At 36.7% G+C, this 26,113-nt stretch overlaps 1 protein-coding gene across 1 annotated transcript in view; it reads right to left on the minus strand.

Annotated features, from left to right (window-relative positions):
• Nucleotides 1-12,463: 12,463 nt before the first annotated feature.
• The window catches only part of SEMA3E (semaphorin 3E), a 152,836-nt gene continuing 139,186 nt past the window's right edge, over nucleotides 12,464-26,113 (minus strand). Inside the window, exons 11-17 of the mRNA XM_063448190.1 lie at nucleotides 25,731-25,953; nucleotides 24,528-24,619; nucleotides 20,007-20,048; nucleotides 18,924-19,090; nucleotides 16,613-16,680; nucleotides 16,256-16,395; nucleotides 12,464-13,372 (exon numbers count right to left, since the gene is read on the minus strand). Coding sequence (XP_063304260.1) covers nucleotides 12,923-13,372; nucleotides 16,256-16,395; nucleotides 16,613-16,680; nucleotides 18,924-19,090; nucleotides 20,007-20,048; nucleotides 24,528-24,619; nucleotides 25,731-25,953 — 1,182 coding nt within the window. The 3' untranslated portion in view covers nucleotides 12,464-12,922. The remainder of the gene's footprint in view (nucleotides 13,373-16,255; nucleotides 16,396-16,612; nucleotides 16,681-18,923; nucleotides 19,091-20,006; nucleotides 20,049-24,527; nucleotides 24,620-25,730; nucleotides 25,954-26,113) is intronic.

Genomic DNA, 26,113 nt, shown 5'->3' on the forward strand with positions numbered 1-26,113 from the left:
ATATGGTGTATTTTTGGCACCAGTATAAGACTGATGATCTCTAATGGGCACTACAGTGGTGTTACACGCTAGTCGAGCTAGATACCAACAACTAAAACATTGAGCAATCAATCCAACAAGACTTTTCTAGTCCTGGACACAATTGATACAATGTTCTTAGTCTTATTACCTAAATGTATCGAGTGTTGATAACGTTATAGTTGTATATACTATTTCTTCTAAGGGCTTTTTTCTCCAGCCCCCAACAAGCTGTGTCTATATTTTGCACAGACCTCTCAGATACATAAGTTACCCCTGGTTTAAGGGTCTTAGGTACTTGATCACTCTCTCCTGTCTCATTGATATATATTACTACCTCCCTCGATTTATATATATTTTGTAGATGTGTTAGCTTCATTTATAAGTTTCCTTTATTTCGTTTGGGGAATGTGTACCCTATAATAAAGGTGTTTTTTATTTTCATATAAGTAAACTCATAGAATCTTCCTTGGTGCCCCTGAGCCCCCTTTTTTCGCATTGGGCTTGGGTCCACCAGCAGTTCCTACATTCATTTCGATATTAAGGGTTAACCCCTACATAAGATTCTATGGACACACAATAAGACCCTGTTTGATCAGGGAGCTTATCTCTTTACAATTATAACTATATATATATATATAAAAAAAAAAACAGAAAGTATATATATCCTTAGACGGGATTGTACCGTCCACGCGTTATACAGCAGAGCTCTAATAAGCTCTAGCGTATGTGAGTGGTTTTCCTATAGTTATAACTTATTTTATATTGACTGTACCATACTGTATTGCACTATTATTTGTCTTTCTTTTTTTCCCCTGAGGTTTACTACATTTCCTCGAAGGTTTATGTATGTATAAATTTTAAGGCGCAGTATACGCTACATTTTATCCCATATATATATTTTTTATATATATATATATATATATATATATATATATATATATATATATGTGTGTGTCATTTTATTCTACGTGTATTTTTATATTAATATATTTATATATTAATTAAAAAAATATACTTAGTATGACGTAGTATAGTTATAATATATGTATATATATTTTTTTTAATTTATTAACTATATATTTTTTTTCTTTTACTTTCTTAAAACTTTTTTTTAACTATTTCCACCAGCAGGGGGAATGCCTGTCAGTTCTTTTAGAGCAGTCACATGGCCCCTGGGGGTCCTATATTGGTGATTGGTGTCTAAGAAGAAGATCAATCGCCGGCGGCGATTGGTAAGTACATGGGGAGGGAGAGGAAGGGAGGGTATAGGGTTAATTAAAAAAAAAAAGTTTTGAATTATCTTTTTTTTTCATTTTTTTTTTTACTATTACTGAGTGCCTTGACCCCCTCGAGGCACTCAGTACAGACAAAGCATCGGAAGCTTGCCTGATGGCTTCCGATGCTCTGCCTCACTGCTGGGCTCCACGTGGAGCAACCCGGGGGGAGCGACCACCCATTGTTCTTCCGCGGCTTTAAGGCAGTGAGGGAGATATTGCAGCGATGCCTCAACATTGAGGCATCACTGCAATACCATTAGAGCTGCTGGAAGCGATCATGACACACACACACACAGCACCCTCACACTCACAGCATCCATCACACACACTGCACCCCTCTTATACACGCACTGCACACCTCTCTCACACACACTGCACCCCTCACACACACACAGTGCACCCCTCATGCACACACATACTGCACCACTCACATACACACTACACTCCTCACACACACCCACTGCACCCTTCACTCAGACACCCACTGCACCCCTCACACACACACACACACACACACACACACACACACTACTTTGAAACATATATATATATATATGTATGTATGTATGTATGTATACACTACAGCACCCCTGAAACCAGCACTGCACCCCTCACACACATACTGCATCCCCTGTACATACACTCTCTACAGCCCCTAGCCACACATGCATTACATTACACCACAAACACAAAACAACTTAAACCAACCTTATTACACAATACCACACCACAATCAGCTCACTCTACACACACGCAACCCCACAAGCAAACACATGCACAATACTCTTTTCTGGCCCTTTTGTCTCCTGGTATCCCATTTATAGAGACACCAGAGACAAGTTGCAAGGAAACACAGCGGAAGCATGTTATTAAATTTGCTTGCACTGTGCAGAACAAATACAGGGCCTTTTTCTCATGCTAGAGCTCTTCAGCAGAGCTCTGCGCATGGTCTGCCCTGGAAGAGAATTGAACCAACATGCTCACTTTGAGAGGGGGCGTGCTTGTCATTGGTGCTGACAAAATACTCCCTCTCTGCTCCACCCCCTTGATAGTGGGCCACTGTGATTAAAAAATGCCCGGGCCTAATTTTTTACCCAGTCCGGCCCTGCTGCACATCCAAAGTTATTGGTAATTGTATGCTGAGGTCAAGTTGCACCGTCGGCACATGTGACTTGGCTACGTAATGTGAATTTTGTGTATGTTGAATTCTGTAGTCACCGTGCCTAGAGAACTTCTGACAGACGTAACTGCTTTTCTCTTCAGGCTGAGCTATTTTTTCACCTCTCTCATACACAGAGGTTAGCCCTGCCTCCTCCCAATGCCATCCAATATATTTTAAATACCACACCCTCCATTCCCCTTTATTTCCAACCTTGCTTTCCCCCTCCCCTTGTGGTCTCAAAACATACCCATATGCTATGTGCCCTTTAAATCCTCCAATAAACGGATTCTCTATGAGAAGCCTTTGACTGGACCTTGGCAGGGCTCTGGTACTTGGCGCTCAGCGCTGGATTGAGGTAAGTACATTTTCTTTTAAAACTTTCTGTGAGCGTTTATTATGGGTGACATATTGAATAATGCCATTAGGGCATTATTCTATTTATTACAAAATTGGGTTGGAGAAACACTGTACTAAATCTCCCCATTGGTGTTACTATTTGTTATGTAAATTAAAAACAGGGCAACTCAGTTGTGATCTACATCATATGTGCAGACAGCTAACCAAGGCATTTTAAAGTGCATTTTGTATTTATAAGCAATAATGACATACTTCTAAAGTGATGTTTCGTAATTTCACAGATAAGAGAATGCATTATGCTTCAACTGTAAAACAGATATAAGGAACAAACTTTGTTAAACTGCTATTCCTGTTTGTTCACAGCATGACTTGCTTAGGCCTTAATGTACATTTAATTGCTAATGAAATAGCAATGTATTCTGCTGTACTACTGAGTAGTTTAATGAACAAGCGCAGACAGAATGTAATATCAAACAAGACTTGTGTAATCCAGAGATTAATTTTGTCAATTACTCACTTTTTAATTAAAGGGATACTCTATCTAAGCACCAAAACAACTTTAGCTTTAGAAGTGATTTTTGTGGATAGATCATGTGGTCTAACTGCTAAATTATCTGATGTTTAGGATTTAAATCACTTTGTTTATTCAATCCTAGCCACATCTCCCCTGGCACACACAGCATACCTCCCAAATGTCCATAATTAGGAGAAACACTGGGCCCAAATCTGTCTGTCCCTCTTTTCTTTTCTAACCTCCTTCTTTTGTCAGAGCGCAGTAAATACACAGCAGAAATACTCGCATTATTGTGTCTTAAATTAACAATACATGTGTTTAGAAATCATTCATGTGTACATTGTTCTTATTCTAAATTACAGTTTAATAGCATAAATCATCATTAGTAAATCACCTAAAATTTGTAACAACCTTGCCCTTAGTCACACCTCCAGCCACACACCTAATATTCAAGTGTCCCTCTTTGTCCATTTGAAATCTTGGAAGGAAGAACACAGTCCCTGGCTTCCTTACAGCTCTCTTATTGGTGGTGCTTTATTTTATGTCACACAGCACAGACCTAAGTGGAACTGAGAAGGGGACTTTACATGTCTCTTCTTCTCAGGAGCCCTTTCAAGAACTGCATAATCATTTATGGTGTGGAAATTGTGGAGTAAGAAATAAGTAATAAATGCAGTTTATATGTTATGTGGCTTAGGCAGGGAATGTAGGCATGGGATAGGTAGATGGGAAGTAAAATAGTTTGTAAGTGGGAGCATGCAACGGTTAGCGAGAGTTTCATAGTAGGTGGCAATGGGAAGAGTTAGATGACATAAGACTGATGTCAGGAGATGGTTATATGGTAGGAAGATATGAGGAGCGGCATGTGATCACTAGCTAGGGGGATACTTTACTGGTTGAGAAAGTGTCTATGATAACAAGATTAATATCATTTTTGGCAAGGAGGCAACCAATTAATAGCCAAGGTAGTGGGGTATGAAATGAATGAGCGTACCTAAGGCAGACAGCAATGTACATGGAATTGATAGGGATTTATTCACCGAACAGAGAACTGTAGTGAATAGACAAAGAAATTATAAAATGTATTGCTAAATTGCTGAACAATAATAGATGAACTAGGAAGTGCATGTGATCAGAAAAGGAAGCAGCGTTAACGGAATCAGTCAGTTCTGCAGCTAATGCAAGATAAGTACTGCATATGCAGGACATTATAAAAATAAATTCATATTTTTATATTTAAATGCGTTATACATGTGCTATACACAAATATGCATTTAGTATCCAGTTAGTTTATTTAACACTTACTTGTAAATTTGAAGATTTTTATGTGTCAAAGCTCTTTTCCTCATGGTGGAATGTAGAATTGTATTTCAAGCCTGATATACTGTATGTCCGATATCCAGATACAGTCACATAGATAAGATCTTGATTAAGCTTTTTTTTTAAAGAGATGACTAGGGGCTTGGGGACTACTACCTACCTGGAAGGGGGAAGGGGGCTTGTAGCAGACACAGCTGATATTACAATTGTACAACTGTCTATGTTGGCTGAGATGAATCTAAAGCAGTTACAGATTGACTTAGAGATGGTTGACAAAATGTAGGAGGCAAGGGCACACTATAGGTCAGATAAAATACTAAGCTGATGCATGTCCTCTCCAGGGGAAATAGGGTAATGGATTTGGTCCAAAGACATGCTGTGCGTTCCAGTGGTAGAATGCATAGTATCTAGAACTATAAACATTGTAGCAGGGGCGTTTTAGCCGCAAGGCAAACAAGGCATTTGCCTTGGGCGGCATTTTCCAGGGGGCGGCAAAAAACGCCGCCCCCAAACGCCCAGGGCAAATGCCTTGTTAACCTTGCGGCTAACTGGGCTGCTGGTCGGGCTGATGGGCTGGGCGGGCGGCTGGCGAGGGAGCTCTTCCTCTGAGCGCTCTGCTCAGCTCCCTCGCGCGCCGCAGAGTGAGGCTGGGAGCCAGAATATGACGTCATCTTCCGGCTCCGAGCCTCACTCTGCTGCGCGCGAGGGAGCTGAGCAGAGAGCTCAGAGGAAGAGCTCCCTCGCCAGCCGCCTACCCGTCAACACACGCCCGGCCGGCAGCCACTGGACCACCAGGGAGAAAGAGACCTCCCCCCAGCATTCCCAAAGGTAAGGAGGCTGGGGGGTAGGTTAAATTAATTATATTATATATTATAAATTATTATATTATAATAATATATATATATAATATTATATTATAATATTATATATAATAATATATATATAATATTATATATATCTATAATATAATATTATATATATAATATAATATAATATATTATATATAATATATATATAATATAATATATATATAATATAATATTATATATATATTATATATAATATTATTTTATATATATATATATATATATATATTATAATATTATTTATAATATTATTTTAATATTAATATATTATATATAATATATATATAATATAATATTATATATAATATATATATATAATATTATATATAATATATATATATATATATATAATATTATATTATATATAATATATTATATATAATATTATATTATACATTATTATATTATATATAATATTATATTATATATATTATATATAATATATATATATATATATATATATATATATATATATATATTATATTATATATATTATTATATATTATTATATTATATATATTATATTATATATATTATTATATTATATATAATATATATAATAATATATATAATATAATATATAATATATAATATAATATAATAATATATATAATATATTATATTATATATAATATTATATTATATATATTATTATATTATATATATTATACTATATATATTATATTATATATTATATATATGAGTGTCTGTGTCTGACAGAGAGTGTGTGTGTCTGTTAGTGAGTGTGTGTGTGTGTCTGCTAGTGAGTGTGTGTGTCTGTTAGCTAGTGTATGCGTATCTGTCAGTGAATTTGTGTGTGTGTATTTAGAAGGCGGGACGGGGGGGAAGGGTTGGGTGAGGATGTCACGGGGGGGGGGGGGGGGGGGAGAGGGGCGCCTGAGTTTTGTCCTGCCTAGGGCAGCCTCGCCAGTCCGGCGGCACTCCTTTCACTAATGCAGACTCGCTGAAGGCTGATGGAGGAGGGAGGAGCATGTCTCTGTACCATGCTCCCTCGCGGTTCCCACAATTGCCAGCACAGGAACCGCGAGGGAGCATGGTACAGAGACATGCTCCTCCCTCCTCCATCAGCCTTCAGCGAGTCTGCATTAGTGAAAGGAGTGCCGCCGGTCCGGCGGCTCCAGCGCGGAATGCGGCCGGCCCCAGCCCCACAAGGGGAGGTGGGAAATAAAGAGACACAAGGGGAGGGGGGAAATAAAGAGACACAAGGTGAGGGGGGAAATAAAGAGACACAAGGGGAGGGGGAAATAAAACAGAGGGACACAGGGAAAGGATGGGGGAAAGAGACAGAGGGGGGATAGAGAGATGGTGGAGGGAGGAAAAAGAGACAGGGAGAGAGAGAGAGGAAGGGGGAGAGAGAGGAAGGGGGAGAGAGAGGAAGAGAGACAAAGGGAAAGGGTGGAGAAAGAGACAGAGGGGAAGAGAGAGACAGAGGGAGAAAGGAGAGAGACACACAAGGGGAGGGGAAGAGAGAAACAGAGGGGGAAGGAGAGGGGAACCCCTCTCCCCTGCCAGACAATCTCCCTCCCCCTTCCACAGGCACCGTGCGGGCAGCCGGCAGGGGAGGGAGGGAGAGAAGACCCGGGAGGTCAGCCTGCAGCTCCTCTGCGGCCTTCTCGCACGAGCACAAAGCGTTGCCGCGGTTACCATGGCAATGCTCCGGCTCTCACGAGAGTGAACTCTAGCCCTAGAGCTATGGGCTAGAGTTCACTCTCACCACGAATTCCTGGTGGTCGCAGTGTTGAGAGTGAACTCTAGCCCCATAGACACACTGCCCCCACACACACACCATACACATTTACACACTGCCCCCCATACACACACTGCCCCCACACACACCATACACATTCACACATTGCTTCATACACACACACTGCCTCTATACACACTGCCCCCATGCACACATTGCCCCCCATACACACACACACACATTCACAGCCCCCCATACACACATTTCCCCACACACGCTACGCATTCACACACTACACCCCCCACACACACATACACTGAACCTTTCACACACACTGCACCCCTCACACATTGTACCACTGCTCCTATACCCTACTACAGCCCCATATCCCAGCAAACCCCAGGTAAGTTGTCAAACTGTTCTTAAACGGTTTGACTACTTACTCTGTGAGGGGGTCCCGGCACTCCTTGCACCATAACCACACAGAGAAATGTCATTAATATGTACCATATGTAATGAGCAGATATTGGCCCAGTCTTGTTGCTAGGAAGGTGCATACTCCAGCACAATAACATATTTAAAGTGAAGAGCGCACCCACAGGACTTCAAAGTAAACAAGATAACGTCAATTTTTTACAGTTGTACCCAACATACATTCACCATTTCAGTCCCATTACCAAGCTTTCCTTAATATGTCATGGTAGTTGGACTGAAACATTGATTACATGCAAAGGCACATCTGCTTAAAATAAATCAGCACTTTTGTTTATTTTGAAGCATGAGTGCTTTTTTTAACGTTGGAGTAATAATTTTTAATTTTAAGTTCTCTTTTCTAACTCTGTATTTGCACACTATGCTGGCGCGACGCAATATGGGGCTGGTAAAAAAAAATTTCCAGGGCTGCTTTTAATGCCCAGTCCGGCCCTGGCTTTCGAATTTGTATGTGAAAGGAGTGTCATAATCAGTATCAATATCTCCATTTATTTAAGGATCTAATACTATTTTGTAAACCAGAAGAACTACCAGAACAGAGGTACAGGAGTACAAAATTGACATGTCTTGAATTACCAAGGGTAGCTGGGAAGTACCCTAATTAGTATTACTGAATCATCAGTGGGATTTTTACATTACATATAGTAAATAGTTTGTGGTATCACATGTGTTACATTACACTTATTAAGGTAGATTATATGATCTGTTGCTGAAAGATCTATTATAAAATGGGTCTAGAACTAATTGTCGCTACCATCTAAAATATCAGAATACACAACTATTTTGGTTCTATCAGATACATCAGATACTCTGTTTTTCCCATACTACACTATTAAAGATTTAAAGGGTTTTTCACTAAAGTAAGAATTGTCAGGAATTAAAAAAGTGAATTTCCAATTTAAGGCCAAAGTAGCTAAAGTGGAAATATTTTACAAGTCAGTTATGGTTCCACTTTGAGTACTTTGGCCTCAAATTTGAAATTCACTTTGAATTCATGACCAGTTATCACTTTATTGAATTATCCTATTTATTAATTTGTCTGTTTCTCCATTTACTTATTGCTTGTTTGCACCACTAGTCTTTGCTTGGACTCATGCCCACTATTTGAGGAAAGACAAGGTGGATAATGCCCCAAATGACTAATCCATCAACTAACTTACATTTTTCAGAGTAGTAGCTATTGCAGAGAATGTTCTCTCATAAGCCCAGACATCGTAACTCGATTTTAATAAGCAATCTGTATTTCTGACTCATCAAGTGACCCCAAGGAACAAGCAAAGTAGATGAAACAAATGTATGTCCTATCTCTGATTTCTTCATCTCTCATTGGCCATTTATTTCACATGAGACTGGAAGGATGTATGTAAGGTAACATAAGGTGAGTTAAGGCAGGGGTAAGGCTAATCTCTATTTCTCACCTATGTTAAAAATCTGAACAAGAGCAGATACAGAGCTGAAATATTTGCCTCATGGTGGGCGTAATAATAATGGGATAACTTATTGCAAAAGTAATATAGTCAAACATAAGTTACCTGCAGAAAAAAAAAACAGTGCTCCTACCGTATATACTCGTGTATAAGTCGATCTCATGTATAAGTCGAGTGCAGTTTTGTGACCAACAATTGTGAAATATGCTATGCCTCGTGGATAAGTCGAGGGTAAAACTTGGGGCTATGAAATTCTGTGATTTTTATAATTATATACACACACACTCATACAAACACACACTCTGCATTATATACACACACACTCATACAAACACACACACACTCTGCATTATATAAACACTGTGTGTTTGTGTGAATGCAGAGTGTGTGTTTGTATGAGTGTGTGTGTGTGTGTGTGTGTGTGTATATATAATGCAGAGTGTGTGTGTAGTGTGTGGGGAGGGCATTTTTATTATTTTTAATTTTTTTATTTAAATATTCTAATTTTTTATTTTAATATTATATTTTTTTATTAAATTTTTTTTATTATTCACATTTTTTTTTTTATTCACATTTCTTTTTTTTTGTCCCTGGTGGTCCAGTGGTGTGTAATGTGCAGGAGGGGGGCTGGCAGGAAGCGTTTACTTATCTTTCCTGCAGCTCCTGTCAGCTCCCTTCTCCTGCGTTCTGGTCAGCTCCCCTGTAAGTCTCGCGGTCTGCGTGCCGCGTTGCCACGGTAACCCGTGGCAACGCTCTGACGCCGCGGCTCTTGCGAGATTTACAAGGGAGCTGACCAGAACGCAGGAGAAGGGAGCTGCAAGAAAGGTAAGTAAACGCTTCCTGCCAGCCCCCAACAGGACCGCCGGGCTTGTAATGAGCCCGGCGGTCCTGGTCTGTATTATGGCAATGTAAGTTGCCATAATACAGACATTAACTCAAGTATAAGTCGAGTGGGGGTTTTTCAGCACAAAAAATGTGCGGAAAAACTAGACTTATACTCGAGTATATATGGTACTTAAAGTCAGGAGAAATGCATTCTATATATTACATTTGAAATAAATGTTACACTAAATAAAAATAAATAAGTCATACATCGCAAAATAAAATATATTAAGTGTAAATTGTGTTTATTGTTATGAGACATGGAACATGTAATGCAATTTAATTCAGATTAAAGTGAAAGATCAACTATACTTGGCATTTAATCTAATCTTTCAATTACACATACATGTTTGTCTTACAAAGGTTAACAACTGCAAAGTTGTATCCAATTAGTCACATTTTCAGTTTGTGTTGCATTAGATAAACATGTATTGTGATAGTTTTCATTTTTTAATTTGAAAATAAGCAGTTGTATCATGTAAGATAAACCTTATATCTGTATGGTTCTGACTATCATATATTTTGATGGTAACTCTTGTGGAAACCTTAGTGAATTTAACTTAACAAAATAAACACAAAGTCCTGGTGTGTAGCCCAAAAAAATCCCAACACACTCTAAAACCTGTGTGGTATCCTCTTTGCCCACACAAATATAAGCTATATATATATACAATAGGTGGAGTTGGTTGGTTCTTGGGTAGATGGTACTAGATGATATAGAAATATCTAGTGATGCAAGCTGAAAAAAACAATGGGGATAACCAAATCCTAGTGCAATATTGTCAAATACAGAAATATGAGTAAAGAAGCAATCTCTAGTCTTGTACTCACAAGAATGGAGCCAGTATCACTAGGCTCAATGTGTAGGCATGTGGGGATATTTGTGGGGATACCATTCCCTTTCTGTGCATCTGTTGGTTTCACACCCTCGGGTCCACCTCACAGATCTACTGGACGTCAAGTGAAGTGCAAAAACTATTTTATTGATAACAAAATAAAACAAATAGATAAAATCAATATAAAGTCAGTTTCTGGTAATGAAAGGCGAGTTTTGGCTATCTTAGGCTTCCTCAGATTCTTTTTTCGGACTTCCGTCTTCTCCATATGACGTCAGTCATCGCGGTGGCTCCGTTTGTTCCCATGTCCCTAACTGCCTCCCATTCTTGTGAGTACAAGACTAGAGATTGCTTATTTACTCATATTTCTGTATTTGACAACATTGCACTAGGATTTGGTTATCCACCTTGTTTTTTTCAGCTTGCATCGCTATATATTTCTATATCATCTAGTACCATCTACCCAAGAACCAACCAACTCCGCCTATTGAATGTATGTATATTTCATGAATATACTGAAATTTTGTCACTGGTTGTACACTGAATACAAGTAAAAAACAATCTTACAAACCACTATCTGCAAGCCCAGTAGTAAAATAGAACTCAAAGGTCATATATTTTCTTAATGTAATGATACCTCTAAAGCCAGATTTTATTTGGCTTCAGAATACCCATTTATTTATATGTAAATAGTATGTTCTGGTGAACTGAAAATGGGATTAAAAATTTAGACTATGAATGACAAGTTGACAAATAGGTAAACTAGATGATTTCCCAGCTATTGTATGAAAATCTTTTAATTTGTGAATCATCACTATTCCCTGTTTAATAATGAAACTCATATAGTGTTTTACCCTTAAGCCCGAATGTAAGCTTAAACAAACTGTTGGTTAAAAAAGCTGTTGGTAATATAGTGAAGGTAAGATGATCACATTATATGAAAAGTGTTTATTAAATGGCTAGCATCATATATTTTTAGTAATTTTTCATCACATTTTGGAGTTTGTTTTTTCTGCAAACATGTATAATTGTATTTTTGATGCTAACCATACTACAGTTACTTAAATAGTTACCACATTCTACAAGGTAGCTTTCAAATTAACTGAGAGATATCTGATTTCATTTAGACCCACTTTTTAGAAATAACTTAAAGCCAACATGATAAGTACTGTCTATATATTTTTATATCTTACATTAATAGTACACCTACTACCTCAAAAACTATAATCTGCTATAAATATAAGATGCTGTTTTCAGCATCCACATTTTGCTGAATTGTAAGTGACTCTACACAACATAACTAGTACAGCTAATTGTAGAGGAAATTGCACTAGGGGTCTTTGTCCAAAGTCCCTTCAGCATATGGCAAGCTGTTAAAGAGAAGTTATGCAAAAACTCTTATTAATAAGGACCTGGAATCAAAGCCCTCGCCACTGCTACCACCTTGATAATGAGGAATTTCCACTTCTTCGATATCCATACAAAAGAATGACAATGTGAGCACTGGTCTGAACTGTCCCGAATGCTCACAGAATATTAACTGCTGTCCACATTTGCTATATTACATGATGTGCTTGTTGTTTCACACTGTGCACGGTCTCTAATTCTCACTGCAGCACTAGAACATATAACTTGCGCTGCCTCTGATTGATGGAAGTCACTCTCCTGGTATACAATGTATGGCTTGTGGCTTCCATTAGCAATTTGATTTTCACATATGGGAGGATCAGGACTCTCTTGTTCAAACCTTGCACATTTTTTTCTTTCAAAAATAACAGCTGAATTGCCACTGGAAAATAAATTCAAAAATATGAATTTGGAAAGGTGTCAAAATGTAAATGCATTATATACAAGAGCAAACATAAAAAAAACTGGAACAAGAATAAAATATATAAATTTGTATACAATGGAAGAAATATTTACATAATGCCTGAACAGTCCATAGTCTTGAATAGATAGAAAAGTTCACTACAGATGTAATGCTTCTAGTCTTTTTGCATTAATATGAAAATAAAGATTTTTAAAGTTTAAATTCCCAAAGAAAGCTGTGCAAGATTCACTTATGGACCAGATATATGCCTTGGAGTACGATAATGCTCAGATTTTTTTGACTTCCGTTCCTGTGGGTTTCCATATTTCAATTTGTTTGGTGACATTTTTTGTCTTTTTCTTTTTTTATCTGTGCACCACACTCTTTCACAGTATTCTTCTACCTTCTGAAAATTACTGTACCCAATAAGTTGTAGAAACTCCTTATACCATGGTTTAGAGATATGTGGGATGTTGGTTTGAACTTGACAAGGTATCTTCTGTCCAGTTTCCTCATCCTCTTCTTTATTAAACAGATCATCCACTCGATCTTCTTCCACAACCTCAAGGGTTATTTTTCGAATGATATGTACAAACGTATGTTCAATGGTTTGACAAAAATACACCCCAGCATCTGCCCGATGGAGCTTTAGAAACAGAAGTCCATATTCTGTTTTGATAATTCTCTCATCTGTTTTAACCTAAAATAAATCACAGTAAACTATTAAAAATGATTTCATGCATTGTTAGACACTTAAGACTCAACAAGACAACCTTTACTTCATTATCCATATGACAATATACGCATAAGCTACCCTTTAATAAAATATTAAGAAAATAGTTAATTAAAATTAACTCCTTCTACAACTAGACCTCACTGCTCTGTAGCTAATAAGCCTGTGATCAAACATATTTTTTAACCACCAAATATAAGTTAATTATGGGGTGCAGAACCTAGCTGTTGAATGGACTAGATGCATCTTGACAAGCAGAATTCACCCTTTTACCACACAAAATTGATTATCCACTGCTTACAGCATTATTGCATTTTTGGAAGAACCAGTATTTACAATTTTGGAGTAGCTCTGTTCACATTTGGCAGTTCTGGATTGTGACAGGTCAGTGGCCTACTCAACATTGGTGAGAGGGAGGTGGCCGATCCCTCTGCCCTTGAAATTCCGGATACCTGCAAAATCCACTATAGTTTACACTTGCCTCCCCCACCGGTGAGGATTATCCTGGTAGATATTGCTGGTGTTGATGTGCCCAGCAATCCGTACCATTGACCAAGTTATAGTTGGGAGTGGCAACTACTATATCCTGGCGAACACCAATTGCCACCAGTACTCTGGAAGCTAGCAGTCTTCTGTTCTGATTGGCTAGACTGACTGTTTGCAGACTTTTCCATCACAGTAATGGATACTGGAGGCCGCTTCTGAGCAAAATAAGAGGTATATCCACTCGAGGACAGGTGTGCAAATTTTATGTCATCCAGGAGGACGCAGAAATTGATGCCCCTACTACTATTTAGAGCCGAACTCTCACATCACTGTAGGATCCACATCAGGTGATCAGAGTCTTGCTGATGCAGCAGTTGCCAAAGTAGCCAACAACCCTGACTGACTGGACAGTTACCTACAAATAAGACTGTGGTCATTTGGCTTCTCACTTGATGGGAATTGATTAACCAGAGATCCGTGCCCAGGTCTGAATCTCAGACACATCATTGCTGGAACCTGTCTCCACTGGGCCACACACCAGTAGCCAAGTTAATCAGATTTGCTAATAATTGATGTTGTTTGAAACAGATTAAGACAAAATCATTGCTTAAAGCACAAAACCAAATCAATCTTATAACGGCACTGTCACGAAGAACTATTGAACCACTTTACAAAATATAGAGGCATATAGTAGGTAGCATTTTTATGTTATACTGATTCATTCTTCATTTTTTTTTTGGTGACGGATCCATTTTAAACTATATCGAAATGACTCAAAGCATGAATCACCAACTATGACATTCACTCATTCTGTGGGTGTTTTGCAGAACATTATTTGATTAAAATAACTGCATCAGAGTGTAAAAGAGAGACATATTCTCTGTATTTAATTTTTTTTTTAGCTTTATTTGCTGTTTTCTACATAGTTTTAACTGGTTTCTAAGTGTAAGCTATTGAATGTGATAAAATACCCCTTTGCTTTTACAGTATAAGATAATATGCATTTGTAACACTTATAAAATTAATGCTAATCTGGCTTTATCAATGCTCACCAGGTAAATAAGAGTTGGGTTTCTTAAAGGATCACTATAGGGTCAGGAACACAAACATGTATTCCTGACCCTAAAGTGTTAAAACCACCATCTAGCCCCCCTGGGCCCCTCATGCCTCCATAAATATAGCAACATCTTACTGTATTCAAGCCAGAAGATGTAACTCTGCATGCTGTTTACCTAACAAAAAAAACAAGTTGTCTGCTGATATCATCAGAAGTGGTAGCCTGATCCAATCACAGTGCTTCCCCATAGGATTGGCTGAGACTGACAAGGAGGCAGATCAGGGGCAGGGCCAGCACAATTCAAACACAGCCCTGGCCAATCAGCATCTCCTCATAGAGATTAATTGAATCAATTAATCTCTATGAGGAACGTTCAGTGTCTGCATGCAGAGGGAGGAGATACTGAATGTTTGGATGCATTTTAGGCAGCCATGACCCAGGAAGGATCTCTAACAGCTATCTGAGGAGTGGCCAGTGAAGTTATCACTAGGCTGTAATGTAAACACAGCATTTTCACTAAAAAGACAGTGTTTACAGCAAAAAGCCTGAAGGTAATGTTTCTACTCACCAGAACAAATTCAATAAGCTGTAGTTGTTCTGGTGACTATAATGTCCCTTTAATTTCACATTTAAGAATAGATATTCATTTTAATTAACAGCTACATTAGACAATTTGTATTGTATCCCGTGAACCTGTGTTACATTGTTAGTTTCAGTACTTGCAGAGAAAGGAAACCAAACCAAAATGAAATAGTGCTATATTTTCGACTAGATTGTAGAATTGGTCCAGATAAGAGGTCCTATGCAATATAACTCAGAAAACGGCCATATAATGTAAAAGTCACCATGGTATAATGAGGTCTGTAACATGATTTAAATATATATTATATTGTTACTATATTTTTATTCTGAAATTCTGAAACAGGAAACTAACACATGAATTCACTAACGTGTGAATTGTCAGGAATTCAAAGTGATTTCAGATTGAATTTTAACTTTTAGGTCAAACGATAAAAATAAAAATACATTTCTCATATCTCATATTCTGCTATCAGCTATGCCCTTAGTAAGGCTTATTTGAAATTCACTTTGAATTAATGCAATTTCCCGCTGAAGCTAATAAACCCTGCAAATGTAAAAGCTTTTGGAATAAACAGCACTTCCAAGGAAAAACATATACAATTTTGTACAATGCTAACATAAACATAGAGCTCAGATACAAAAGGACAATCTTGACAGATCAAATATTTCCTTTTGAACCATATGTGGCTGTTTGTTTCAAATAACTAAAAGTTAAGTTCTTTTACCTCTTCTCTTCTTGTTTCATGTGCTTTCTGTACGACCCAGATGACTTTAGACTGTAAGGAGCGCGGCATGCATTCCAAAAGAGTGCTGTTGTGTTCTACACCATATACATTGTGTTCTTCGGTCTTCTCAAAAGTCTCTCCTAAACACAAGTGATTATTAATTTAAACAGACTGCGAGATATAAACATTCAACTTATAAATATGTGCACATTAGATTCAGGAGTTAAAGATAGAGGTAAATGGCTCATTTTTATTTATGTATCAAAGAAAATACGATGCATATGATGCTCACTGCAAGAGTGACCTGGTCATTACTGGCATGGCTGACTGATTACACACATCTTAATAGCACCTTACCATGAAATGGTTGCCCAGAGCACTGTTGCACTGCATTCCCATGACGAACATCTTGTCTTCTAAATCGCCTGTTAAAATTATAAAGGAACACTTTGTTGATCCATACATTTAATTATTGGTCATCGTGTCAAGTGGGGTCAGCACACCAACTGATTTCGCTATCAGTTGGTGTTTAAAAGTAAATGTCAATTGTTAATAGCAGAGTAATTCTAATGCACATAGAAAGTGACAACATCAATCAAACTAAACAAATGCAAACATAACAAGACTCATGCACATATAAATGGTATTTAATTCCCAGAATATCATAATTCAACACTAAAATGCTTTTAACCCTCATGTTTTTGCATTGTTTGTCTTCCTGAATGCATTATTTTGTAAATTAAGGCATACTTATTTCTAGAAATGTTCTTAATAGACTCAATTACAATAACTAAATCTTTAAATAATGTGGTGTAATTTAATGTTTCCTAAAGGATCCACTCAGGCTATAATACCATTATTTTGTACCTAGTGAACAGGATTCACAGAAGATGCATTTTTAAGCCTTATTTTCTTAGCTCTCTCCAATAACATGATTTAACACATTTAATTGATTGTGCTTCCAATCAATAGGCATCTTCATTTAATTAACTGATTGTATGAATACTGTCTGTGGAACCAAGTGTCAAAAACAGAATGTCAGGAACATCTTCTCTTTTATAGACAAATGTAATCCCACATTCACAGGTTTCAGATCAATAAAACAGTAGAAAAGAAAAAAGCATTCACATGGAACAATGGAAATGCTCATCCTCTGACAGATACGCAGAGTCATTTCAGTACGGTAAATAATATTTTGTATTGTGATTGGTATATATATATATATATATATATATATATATATAAATCAGTGTAAATATATTTAATGTAATCAACTGTTTTCAAGTTCTATATAGGCTGGGGTGACATTATATATATATAAATATATATTTGTGGTCATTTACAATAAGCCGTGTTATAGTAATGGTGTAAGTCGGTTGTGGTGTGCTGGAACTGATGTTCAGGTAGGCCTATAAAAGAGGGCCCACCAAGAAGTCTGTGTATTTATATTCCGGGTAACTCCTCCACAATTACAGGCTTTGGCTAATGGCTCAGCCTTCTCATTTGTGGACGTATACAATAAGCCGAGTTATAGTTATGGTGTAAGTCGGTTGTGGTGTGCCGGAAACCGACGTTTGGTAGGCCTGTAAAAGAGGGCAAAATGTTTAACAGTTTAACACTGAATACCTGTTGACATTACATAACCAATACTTAAATGCATGTCTCAATTCCCTCTCAGGTTGAGGGATATATATGGCATATGCAGATGACTCTACCATCCATTAGATGATATGTACTGGGATATTACTAGAGGTAGTAGGAACAGCACATATTCTTTTAGAATGACCTGAAAATGTTAACGGTTGCATTCGAGTAACTTATATATATATAATGTCACCCCAGACTATATAGGACTTGAATACAATTGATTACATTAAATATATTTACACTGATTCACTTACAGGGTTATTTACTAAAGTGAGAATTAACAGGAGTCAATGTCAATTCAAAATGAATTTCAAATTTAAGACCAAAATTGCTGATATGGAAGCATAGCTGACAAGGAGATATTTTTTTCAATTCCATTGCTCTGGCCTTGAATTAGCAATTACCTAACTCACTTTATTTAATAACCCCGTTAGAGTCATAAAGAGACGTGCTGGTGTTCATTAGATATTGTTAGCTTGAACTAATTTTAAAGATTGGTGGTATTCGTCGTGCTCACAGGCTGGCTTCTAAGCATAACTGGATTCAGACAGAGGACTTTTTTTTCCCAGCATAAATGCAAGCTATGTTCGACACTAGGAAAATAGTAGGCATAGATCTGTGAATTTGTGCTGCACACAATAACTCTTTGTCGCTGTTAACAGCTACAAATAGTACAAACAGTAAAATAAATAAAAAATAATACATGTTGGGATATGTGACACCTATAGCATGTATACACATGCAAAGCGTTTAACCCACCCAGTGAAGCAGCTGAGAGAACTGAAAGGGAAAGTAAATGAATAAAGTAGATCAAATTAATAAAGTAAGTTAGATCCTGCTCCTACTATTGCCCTTATGTTGGAAAAAGCTACACTGTTTTTAGTAATTTGTACTTTGACTTTTTATATCCCCATTCAGATGTAATTTTGAAAATGTATTTATATCCAATGCTATGCAAATCACAAAAATAAAATAAAAACAGCGGGAAACTAGAAATCTAACATCTGTATGGCGTTCTCACCTTTTAGATGGTGCTGCCGATGGATAATACCTTGTACAGGAGAGCCCATCCCAAGCACAATAAGAATCTCGAGCTAGACAGCAATCTGCACATGCTGTGCCATACATCTCACAATGATGGATCTTTACTTGCACAACACTAGATCTGGATCCAATGTAAAGTTGTTGCTGTTTAGACAAAAGCATAAACAGTTAAACAGTTAAAAAACAAAAACTTCAATATTTTATTTTCTAGTTAATTGTCTACTGTCTAGTTGTCAAATAAAACTTTTTTTCTTTAGCTTTTCACTATTATTATTATTTATAAATCTCCAGCAAATTCTGCAGTGCAGTACAACAAAAAAACAAGTTGGACGCAATGGAGTGAATTTACACAAGAGGTAGCCAACAAGTAGTTACGACAAGACAAACTGAATGTACAGGAACAAATGCTTCTCAGTACAGAAAATTACTAGTTTAACATTTCTGTTGCAAAAACATTATATACTTTTAGAAATTCACAAGTTATATTCCTGAATACGACTTTTGAGGTAGTGATACTTATCAGTATTCTGTACTGCCAGTTAGTTTGTAAAGTAACAATATATTAAAGTTGTCCTTTAATTGAATAAACCACTGACTAGTATATTAGCCATAAAAGAAAGAGCAAGGGAGTCATTCATAGGAATATATGATGAGTACAATCCACAGTATTCATTTTTTTGGTCAGGGGAGCTGCTGGTTCATTGTGCATGCTAAGTCTTGAATTATGTGCAGATTTATGGCACTAAGAATACAAGCTGAATCATTTTGGTTGATTTATGGATTCGTTTTCTTTTATTTTACCATCTGCTGAGATCCATTTTGTGCAATCATCTGGAGGGATTTAATACTTAGCTTTTGAATGACCTACACAGGGCAGTTTTTTTCCTTTCTTTCCTTTTTTATATATATAATTGAGAACAATAAAATAAACAAAAAATGTATATATATATATATATATATATATATATATATATATAGTACTAGTGCAGTTTTTATGCTAGTGAAAGTATTGTTAATCTTTATCATCTAATATAAGCTAAAAACTAAAACATGTACTTACTCTTTTTGTTGATATTTCCATTGTAATAATAGGAGATGGCTCCTGAAGAAAACAGATAAAATATAGACGAAGAATAATATTTAAAGTGATTTAACAGTAAACAATATTTATAAAATTGGCAGACTAGATGGGCCCAAATGGTTCTTATCTGCCGTCACATTCAATGTTTCTATGTAACAATATATATTTATATATATATTTTAGTTAGTACAATCTAGTTCACTACTCAACAGTAAATGCATATTTGAAATCTCAACACTGTCTATGTTAGTTAACAGACATGTAGACAGTGGGAAAAAAAAACTTTGGCCAAACTATTTTATTGGAAAATAAAAATGTTGGTTTGGTTCGGTTTGTTCAAATTTCATTAACAAAAAAAGATTCAGAAAATCAACTGAACTAAAAGGGCAGAAATATAAATACTATGTACACAACACTGATTTGACATTTGTGGTTAATTTTGAATTCACTTTTATGGTTGTGTACTATAAGGAAAATTGTCAGAAATCCAAAGTAAATTTCAAATGATTATAGAATTAATATAGAATATTCCAGTTGTCACCATCCCAATTGGCTTAATAATATACCAAAAGGCCAACAAATGGAGACTTTTAAGAAACTGCACAAATATGACAGATTTTAAAGAACAAGTACATTTTTAAATAAGAAATTTGAAAACAGACATTACCCTCCTCAATTACTTAATTATTCTGAAGAACAGGTAGAGAGGATAGATAGAACCAAAATTTTACAGAATAACGGAAAAGCTCAAAAAAAGATCAATAAGGATTTTAGCATTTAATTTTTAATGAAATAAAACAATAAGGCACATCTTATTGAGATAATGGTAAGGAAATATTGGACCATTTTAAAACAAGACCAATTTTTAAAAAACATTTTACCGAATAATAGAGATGTCGCGAACATAAAATTTTCCGTTCGCAAATGGCGAACGCAAATTTTTGCAAATGTTCGCGAATGGACGAACCGGGCGAACCGCCATAGACTTCAATGGGCAGGCGAATTTTAAAACCCACAGGGACTTTTTCTGGCCACAATAGTGATGGAAAAGTTGTTTCAAGGGGACTAACACCTGGACTGTGGCATGCCGGAGGGGGATCCATGGCAAAACTCCCATGGAAAATTACATAGTTGATGCAGAGTCTAGTTTTAATCCAAAAAGGGCATAAATCACCTAACATTCCTAAATTGTTTGGAATAAGGTTCTTTAAAACATCAGGTATGATGTTGTATCGATCAGGTAGTGTAAGGGTTACGCCCGCTTCACAGTGACAGACCAAACTCCCCGTTTAACGCACCGCAAATACCAAAAACTGTTGTCAGAGTCAGACACACCAAAAAAATGCCACACTGCTGAGCTCTGCAATGACGGCATTCTGGTGGTGGCAACAGCATGCGTTGATTGGCGTGCTGTCTGGCTGACCCCGGGTGCCGATGCATGCTGTCTGACTGTGCCACTAGCTCCTTGCGACGACCTCCCCCTGCTTCCAACTCATCTCCTCCTCCTCTCTGTCTCCCCATCTGAACTTTCCCCCTGTTCTTCTTCTCTTCTAGCGGGCACCCACGTGACATCCACGGACGCATCGTCATCATCAACCGCTTCACTTGTATCTGACAACTCAGCAAAGGAAGCAGCAGCGTGTACAACATCCTCATCACACTGTACATCCATGTGTGTAATGCTGCCTGACTGAGACATATCCCTGTTATCTACATCCTCTGGCAATAATGCTTGCGCATCACTCATTTCTTCCAACTGATGTGTAAATAACTCCTCTGAGAGATCAAGTGAAGCGGCTGTGGTGCTAGTGTTGGTGGTGGCACAGCCGCCCAGGCTGACATACTCATCTGCGACTCTCCCAATATGGCGGCAGCCGCGTGTCCTCCTGGTACCAACAAAGCATGGCAGGATATTGAGTCTAAGCTGGACAGACTCTTTAATCAATTTTGGAAGCAAATAACAAGCAGGAAGCCCCAACAAGCTCCACCACAGCCACAACAAGCTCCACCACAGCTAAGCAAAGCAGTCCCCATTAAAATCCACCAACGCAAAAGGCGTCGAAAACGGGACCGGAGGCCCCGAAATGCAGAGGCCCAAACAGAAATGCAGAGCCTGCACCATGTCAAGCACTCGCCTCCACCTTAAGCCACCACAATCCCGCAACGGATGTGAAGCACCACCGAGACAGATCCGACCACCCGACAAAACAAGCTTCCACCACCTCAAGCCGCGAACCCGGCACTCAGCCAGAGACTTGCCTTTGTTGTTCCAGGTATCAGGGACTCCCAGGGTCTGCACCTGGCGCCCAGAAGGGATCGGATGAGCACAAGCAGTAAACAGCAGCCTGCCAAGCATGTCCCACTATAGCTGATCCTCCACACCATGCCTTTGATCACATGAACTGCTCTCTGCACATTAACTAATCGTAAAGTAGCAAGCATTTAAACATGTCATTATTTCACCTCCTAAAGAGTTTATTGTCGTAGTTCCTTACATGCCTTTACCTTAACCATTCATGTATTATGTTATTCACTAGTCTCATCTCATGGGGCGACTCACACTTGATTTATAACTAGTGGTGGAGCTGCTGATATAAATACACAGTTGATAACGTGCAAGCTACACCCTAAACATGACAGCCATCTTTCACAACAATGTACTGCTATATACTCATACCCTCAGTGCAACTAGCCATGATATACGCACGTTCAGCCTAGCATGCTCAAATATAACACACTTCTGTCTAAAAAAAAATAAAAAATAAAATAAAAGAATGCAGCTTCCGAATGAATCTAAAATGGATGCTGTCCAGGAGGTGGGAGGGTCTGGTAGGGAGGGTCTGCTGATGATTGGCTGGAATGTGTCTGCTGACTGTGAGGTACAGGGTCAAAGTTTACTCAATGATGAAAAATAGGGGGCGGACCGAACATCGCATATGTTCGCCATCCGTGGCGAACGCGAACAAGCTATGTTCTCCGGGAACTATTCGCCAGCGAACTATTCGGGACATCTCTACTGAATAAACCTCAGATTATTTATAAGAAAACACAAAATCTAAAATCCACCTTAGCCCCTAGCACTTTACCACGTATTAGATCCTCTAAAGAAACATTACTGTAGGTAATAACATTAGTAGTTTTTAAGTGCGGACATTGTAGTACGTGTAAGTTTCAGAAACAAAAAGTAATAGAGTTTGAAAGCACTATTACGAAGGAAGTTTTTAAAATTAAACACTTTATAAACTGTCAAACTAAAAATGTTATTTATTTGCTTGAATGCAAGTGTGGAATACAGTACGTGGGATGCATGATTAGGAAACTACACATCAGGCTTTTAGAACACTTCAATGGCATCAAAAGAATGAATTTAAAACACAGTGTTCCTAAACATTGTATAAGATGTACCCTATGATTTCCAGGATTTTATGTGCATAGGAATTGATGCAATAACCCCCCATTGGAGAGGAGGGGATATAAAAAAAGTTTTGGTCATGAAAGAAACAGAGTGTATTTATAGACTGAAAACCACCTCTCATTTGGGTCTTAATGTGGATTTAGATTTGTTGGTATATATGGATTGAGCTTTTATGTTTATTTATATTTAACAATTTTACTTGTTTTATCACCCTATTTTAGATCATGATGCAGCCTCTTTATTTATTATTTTCATTTTTACATTTGTAATCATTTTTAAAATGATTTGTTTGGAGTTTTAAATTTCTGAAGTCTTTTAATTTTTCCATTGTGATAATTTTTATTTTAAACCTATTTCCCCCCCATTTTTTTAGATTCATATTCGATTTCACATTGTATTTTTTGGATCTGTATGTTTGCTCAGTGGGGTTGTCGCTATGCTTGCCAGTGTACTCATTTACCCACTACAGTAGTTCTTACCGACAATTTGTTTCCTATTATATTGCTATACCAGATGTATTCATGTGGTTTTTCGACTTATGTAAATATTAGAAATTGTACGGTTATGGTGTGTTACTTATACACCTGTTTGCCATCTTATCATCACTATTTGGGGCTGAACTTTAACGCAAAGGGGTCTTAGCCCAGCAGTGGCTGACAAGCTTTCCAACACAATCAGAAGTATTTCTCTTTGTGCCACTACTTTTGTGAGTGTATTAATTGTATTTTATCTGTTTTACTGTGTTATCATATACTTCACTATGTATATATTTTCTTTTTTCTCCATACATGCTTAATTTGAATGTACATATGGTAACTATATACACACATTTGTGACTGTGGCGCCCTCACTGGTATATGTTTTTAACTATACTATTTGTACACTATATTATTGGAATGCATATCTATTAGATTAACAAATGAGAAAACAGCATTAACAATAATTTTATTTTCTGTCATGCTTTTACAATTTACAGAAAAGGGGCAGTACTCCAACATTTTAACTTAAAATGTTATTCCTCAAAAACCTCAAAATAACTAGAGGTTTGTTGACAATGTTGATAAAGATTGACGAATATATTTTACCTTAAAAACTTGAAGTTCTTCAAGGATAACTTCTTCCATTGTCTCAGTGTCTTTATTATAAATAGTGATAACTTTCAGTACTGTACCTTGGTCTAGTAGAAAATAAATTAGGTTGAATGAATACAAGCGAAGGAATGAATTAAGCACACATGTGATACAATTTAGTGCACTTGTGTGGTAAATTTCACCGACATAAAAATAGAACTATTATCTATCATGCATTACATATACAATATGTAAAATGTGATTAAATATAAAACAAAAGGAAAAACACATTAGAGTAATTTATAATTTCAAGTTGCCAGCTGTTCTCTTTGCGTGTGTAGCTCATTGTGTTCTATGACTGTAGTTCTCTATGTACATAACGTTATTTCATAACATGGAATTCAACTAACAGCTGTAACTAAGTTTTACATAATATACCAATACAATTGGTCCTATTCTTAGTCCATTCCAAAATGTAATGATTTTATTTACATTTTCTTAACAAAATCCTTTTGAATATATATTTATATATATATATATATATGTTTAGATATATAATAATTAAACCCTTTTGAGCATTGTGGTTATTCTTTTCCTCACTATCTTCTATGCGTATAAATACTATTAACATTTTAGAGTCCCTGAATATTTTTAGGTTAAAAAAAGCAACCTGAATACATATATATATATATATATATATATATATATATATTCCAAATTTTAACAGATGTTATGACAACATGCATAATACATTTATACAGGTATGATTTAATACATTTTTAATATTTAATTGTTAATACCTCATTCTCATTGACAAATTAGTATAGAAATAGAAAATATTAAATCTAACAAAGTCTATTTTAAATTCCTAGACAGAATAAAATCAAAGAGCTTTCTTGATTTAAAATTTAAAATATCCATATTAATCTGTTCTAATCATACATGAAATTTATTTGAGCATCAGAAACAGCTTTGCTTCACCTAGAAAATATTGATTCTATGAATTTACTGGGTATTGATTACGAGTAAAATTATAGGAGAAAAAGAAGAAAAAGTAAAACTGATATCTGACCAGGGATTTGCAAATTTAAGATTAAAATTTGTTGCTTAATAGTTCCAATTTTGCCTTTAAATTTGCAATATTATTTTTTAAAATTCCCCATATAATGGAGATGTCCAAATGTTTCACAGAATACACAGAATGCGTAAAATTGATACCTGTTCCAAGGAAGAGAACATTGTATGGACCATCTTCAGCCTCAACCCTATCAACCACAATTTTTTTCAGGTTGTACTTTCCATCTGCTTTGACAAGAATCGGTCTTCTATGAACAGGCTTAATAGACTCGTACATGAGTGGATGGCTTCTAGCAAAGCGCAGTGCTTCGTCTGGATAATCTTTTGTAGTACCATAGTGGCCTCCATTCACCTTGCTGGCACACTTAACAAACAAACAATTGAATGTTAGTATTTATACCTTGGATTTCAATGCAAATCTTATGTAAAATAAATAAATAAATAAGAGATCGTTTTGTTTTAGGATAACAATATGTTTACAGTTATGTAAGGGGATATGCAAAATACACTGATTTAGTAGACTA

Source organism: Pelobates fuscus, chromosome 3, assembly GCF_036172605.1.
Source record: "Pelobates fuscus isolate aPelFus1 chromosome 3, aPelFus1.pri, whole genome shotgun sequence".
NCBI classification, from domain to species: domain Eukaryota; kingdom Metazoa; phylum Chordata; class Amphibia; order Anura; family Pelobatidae; genus Pelobates; species Pelobates fuscus.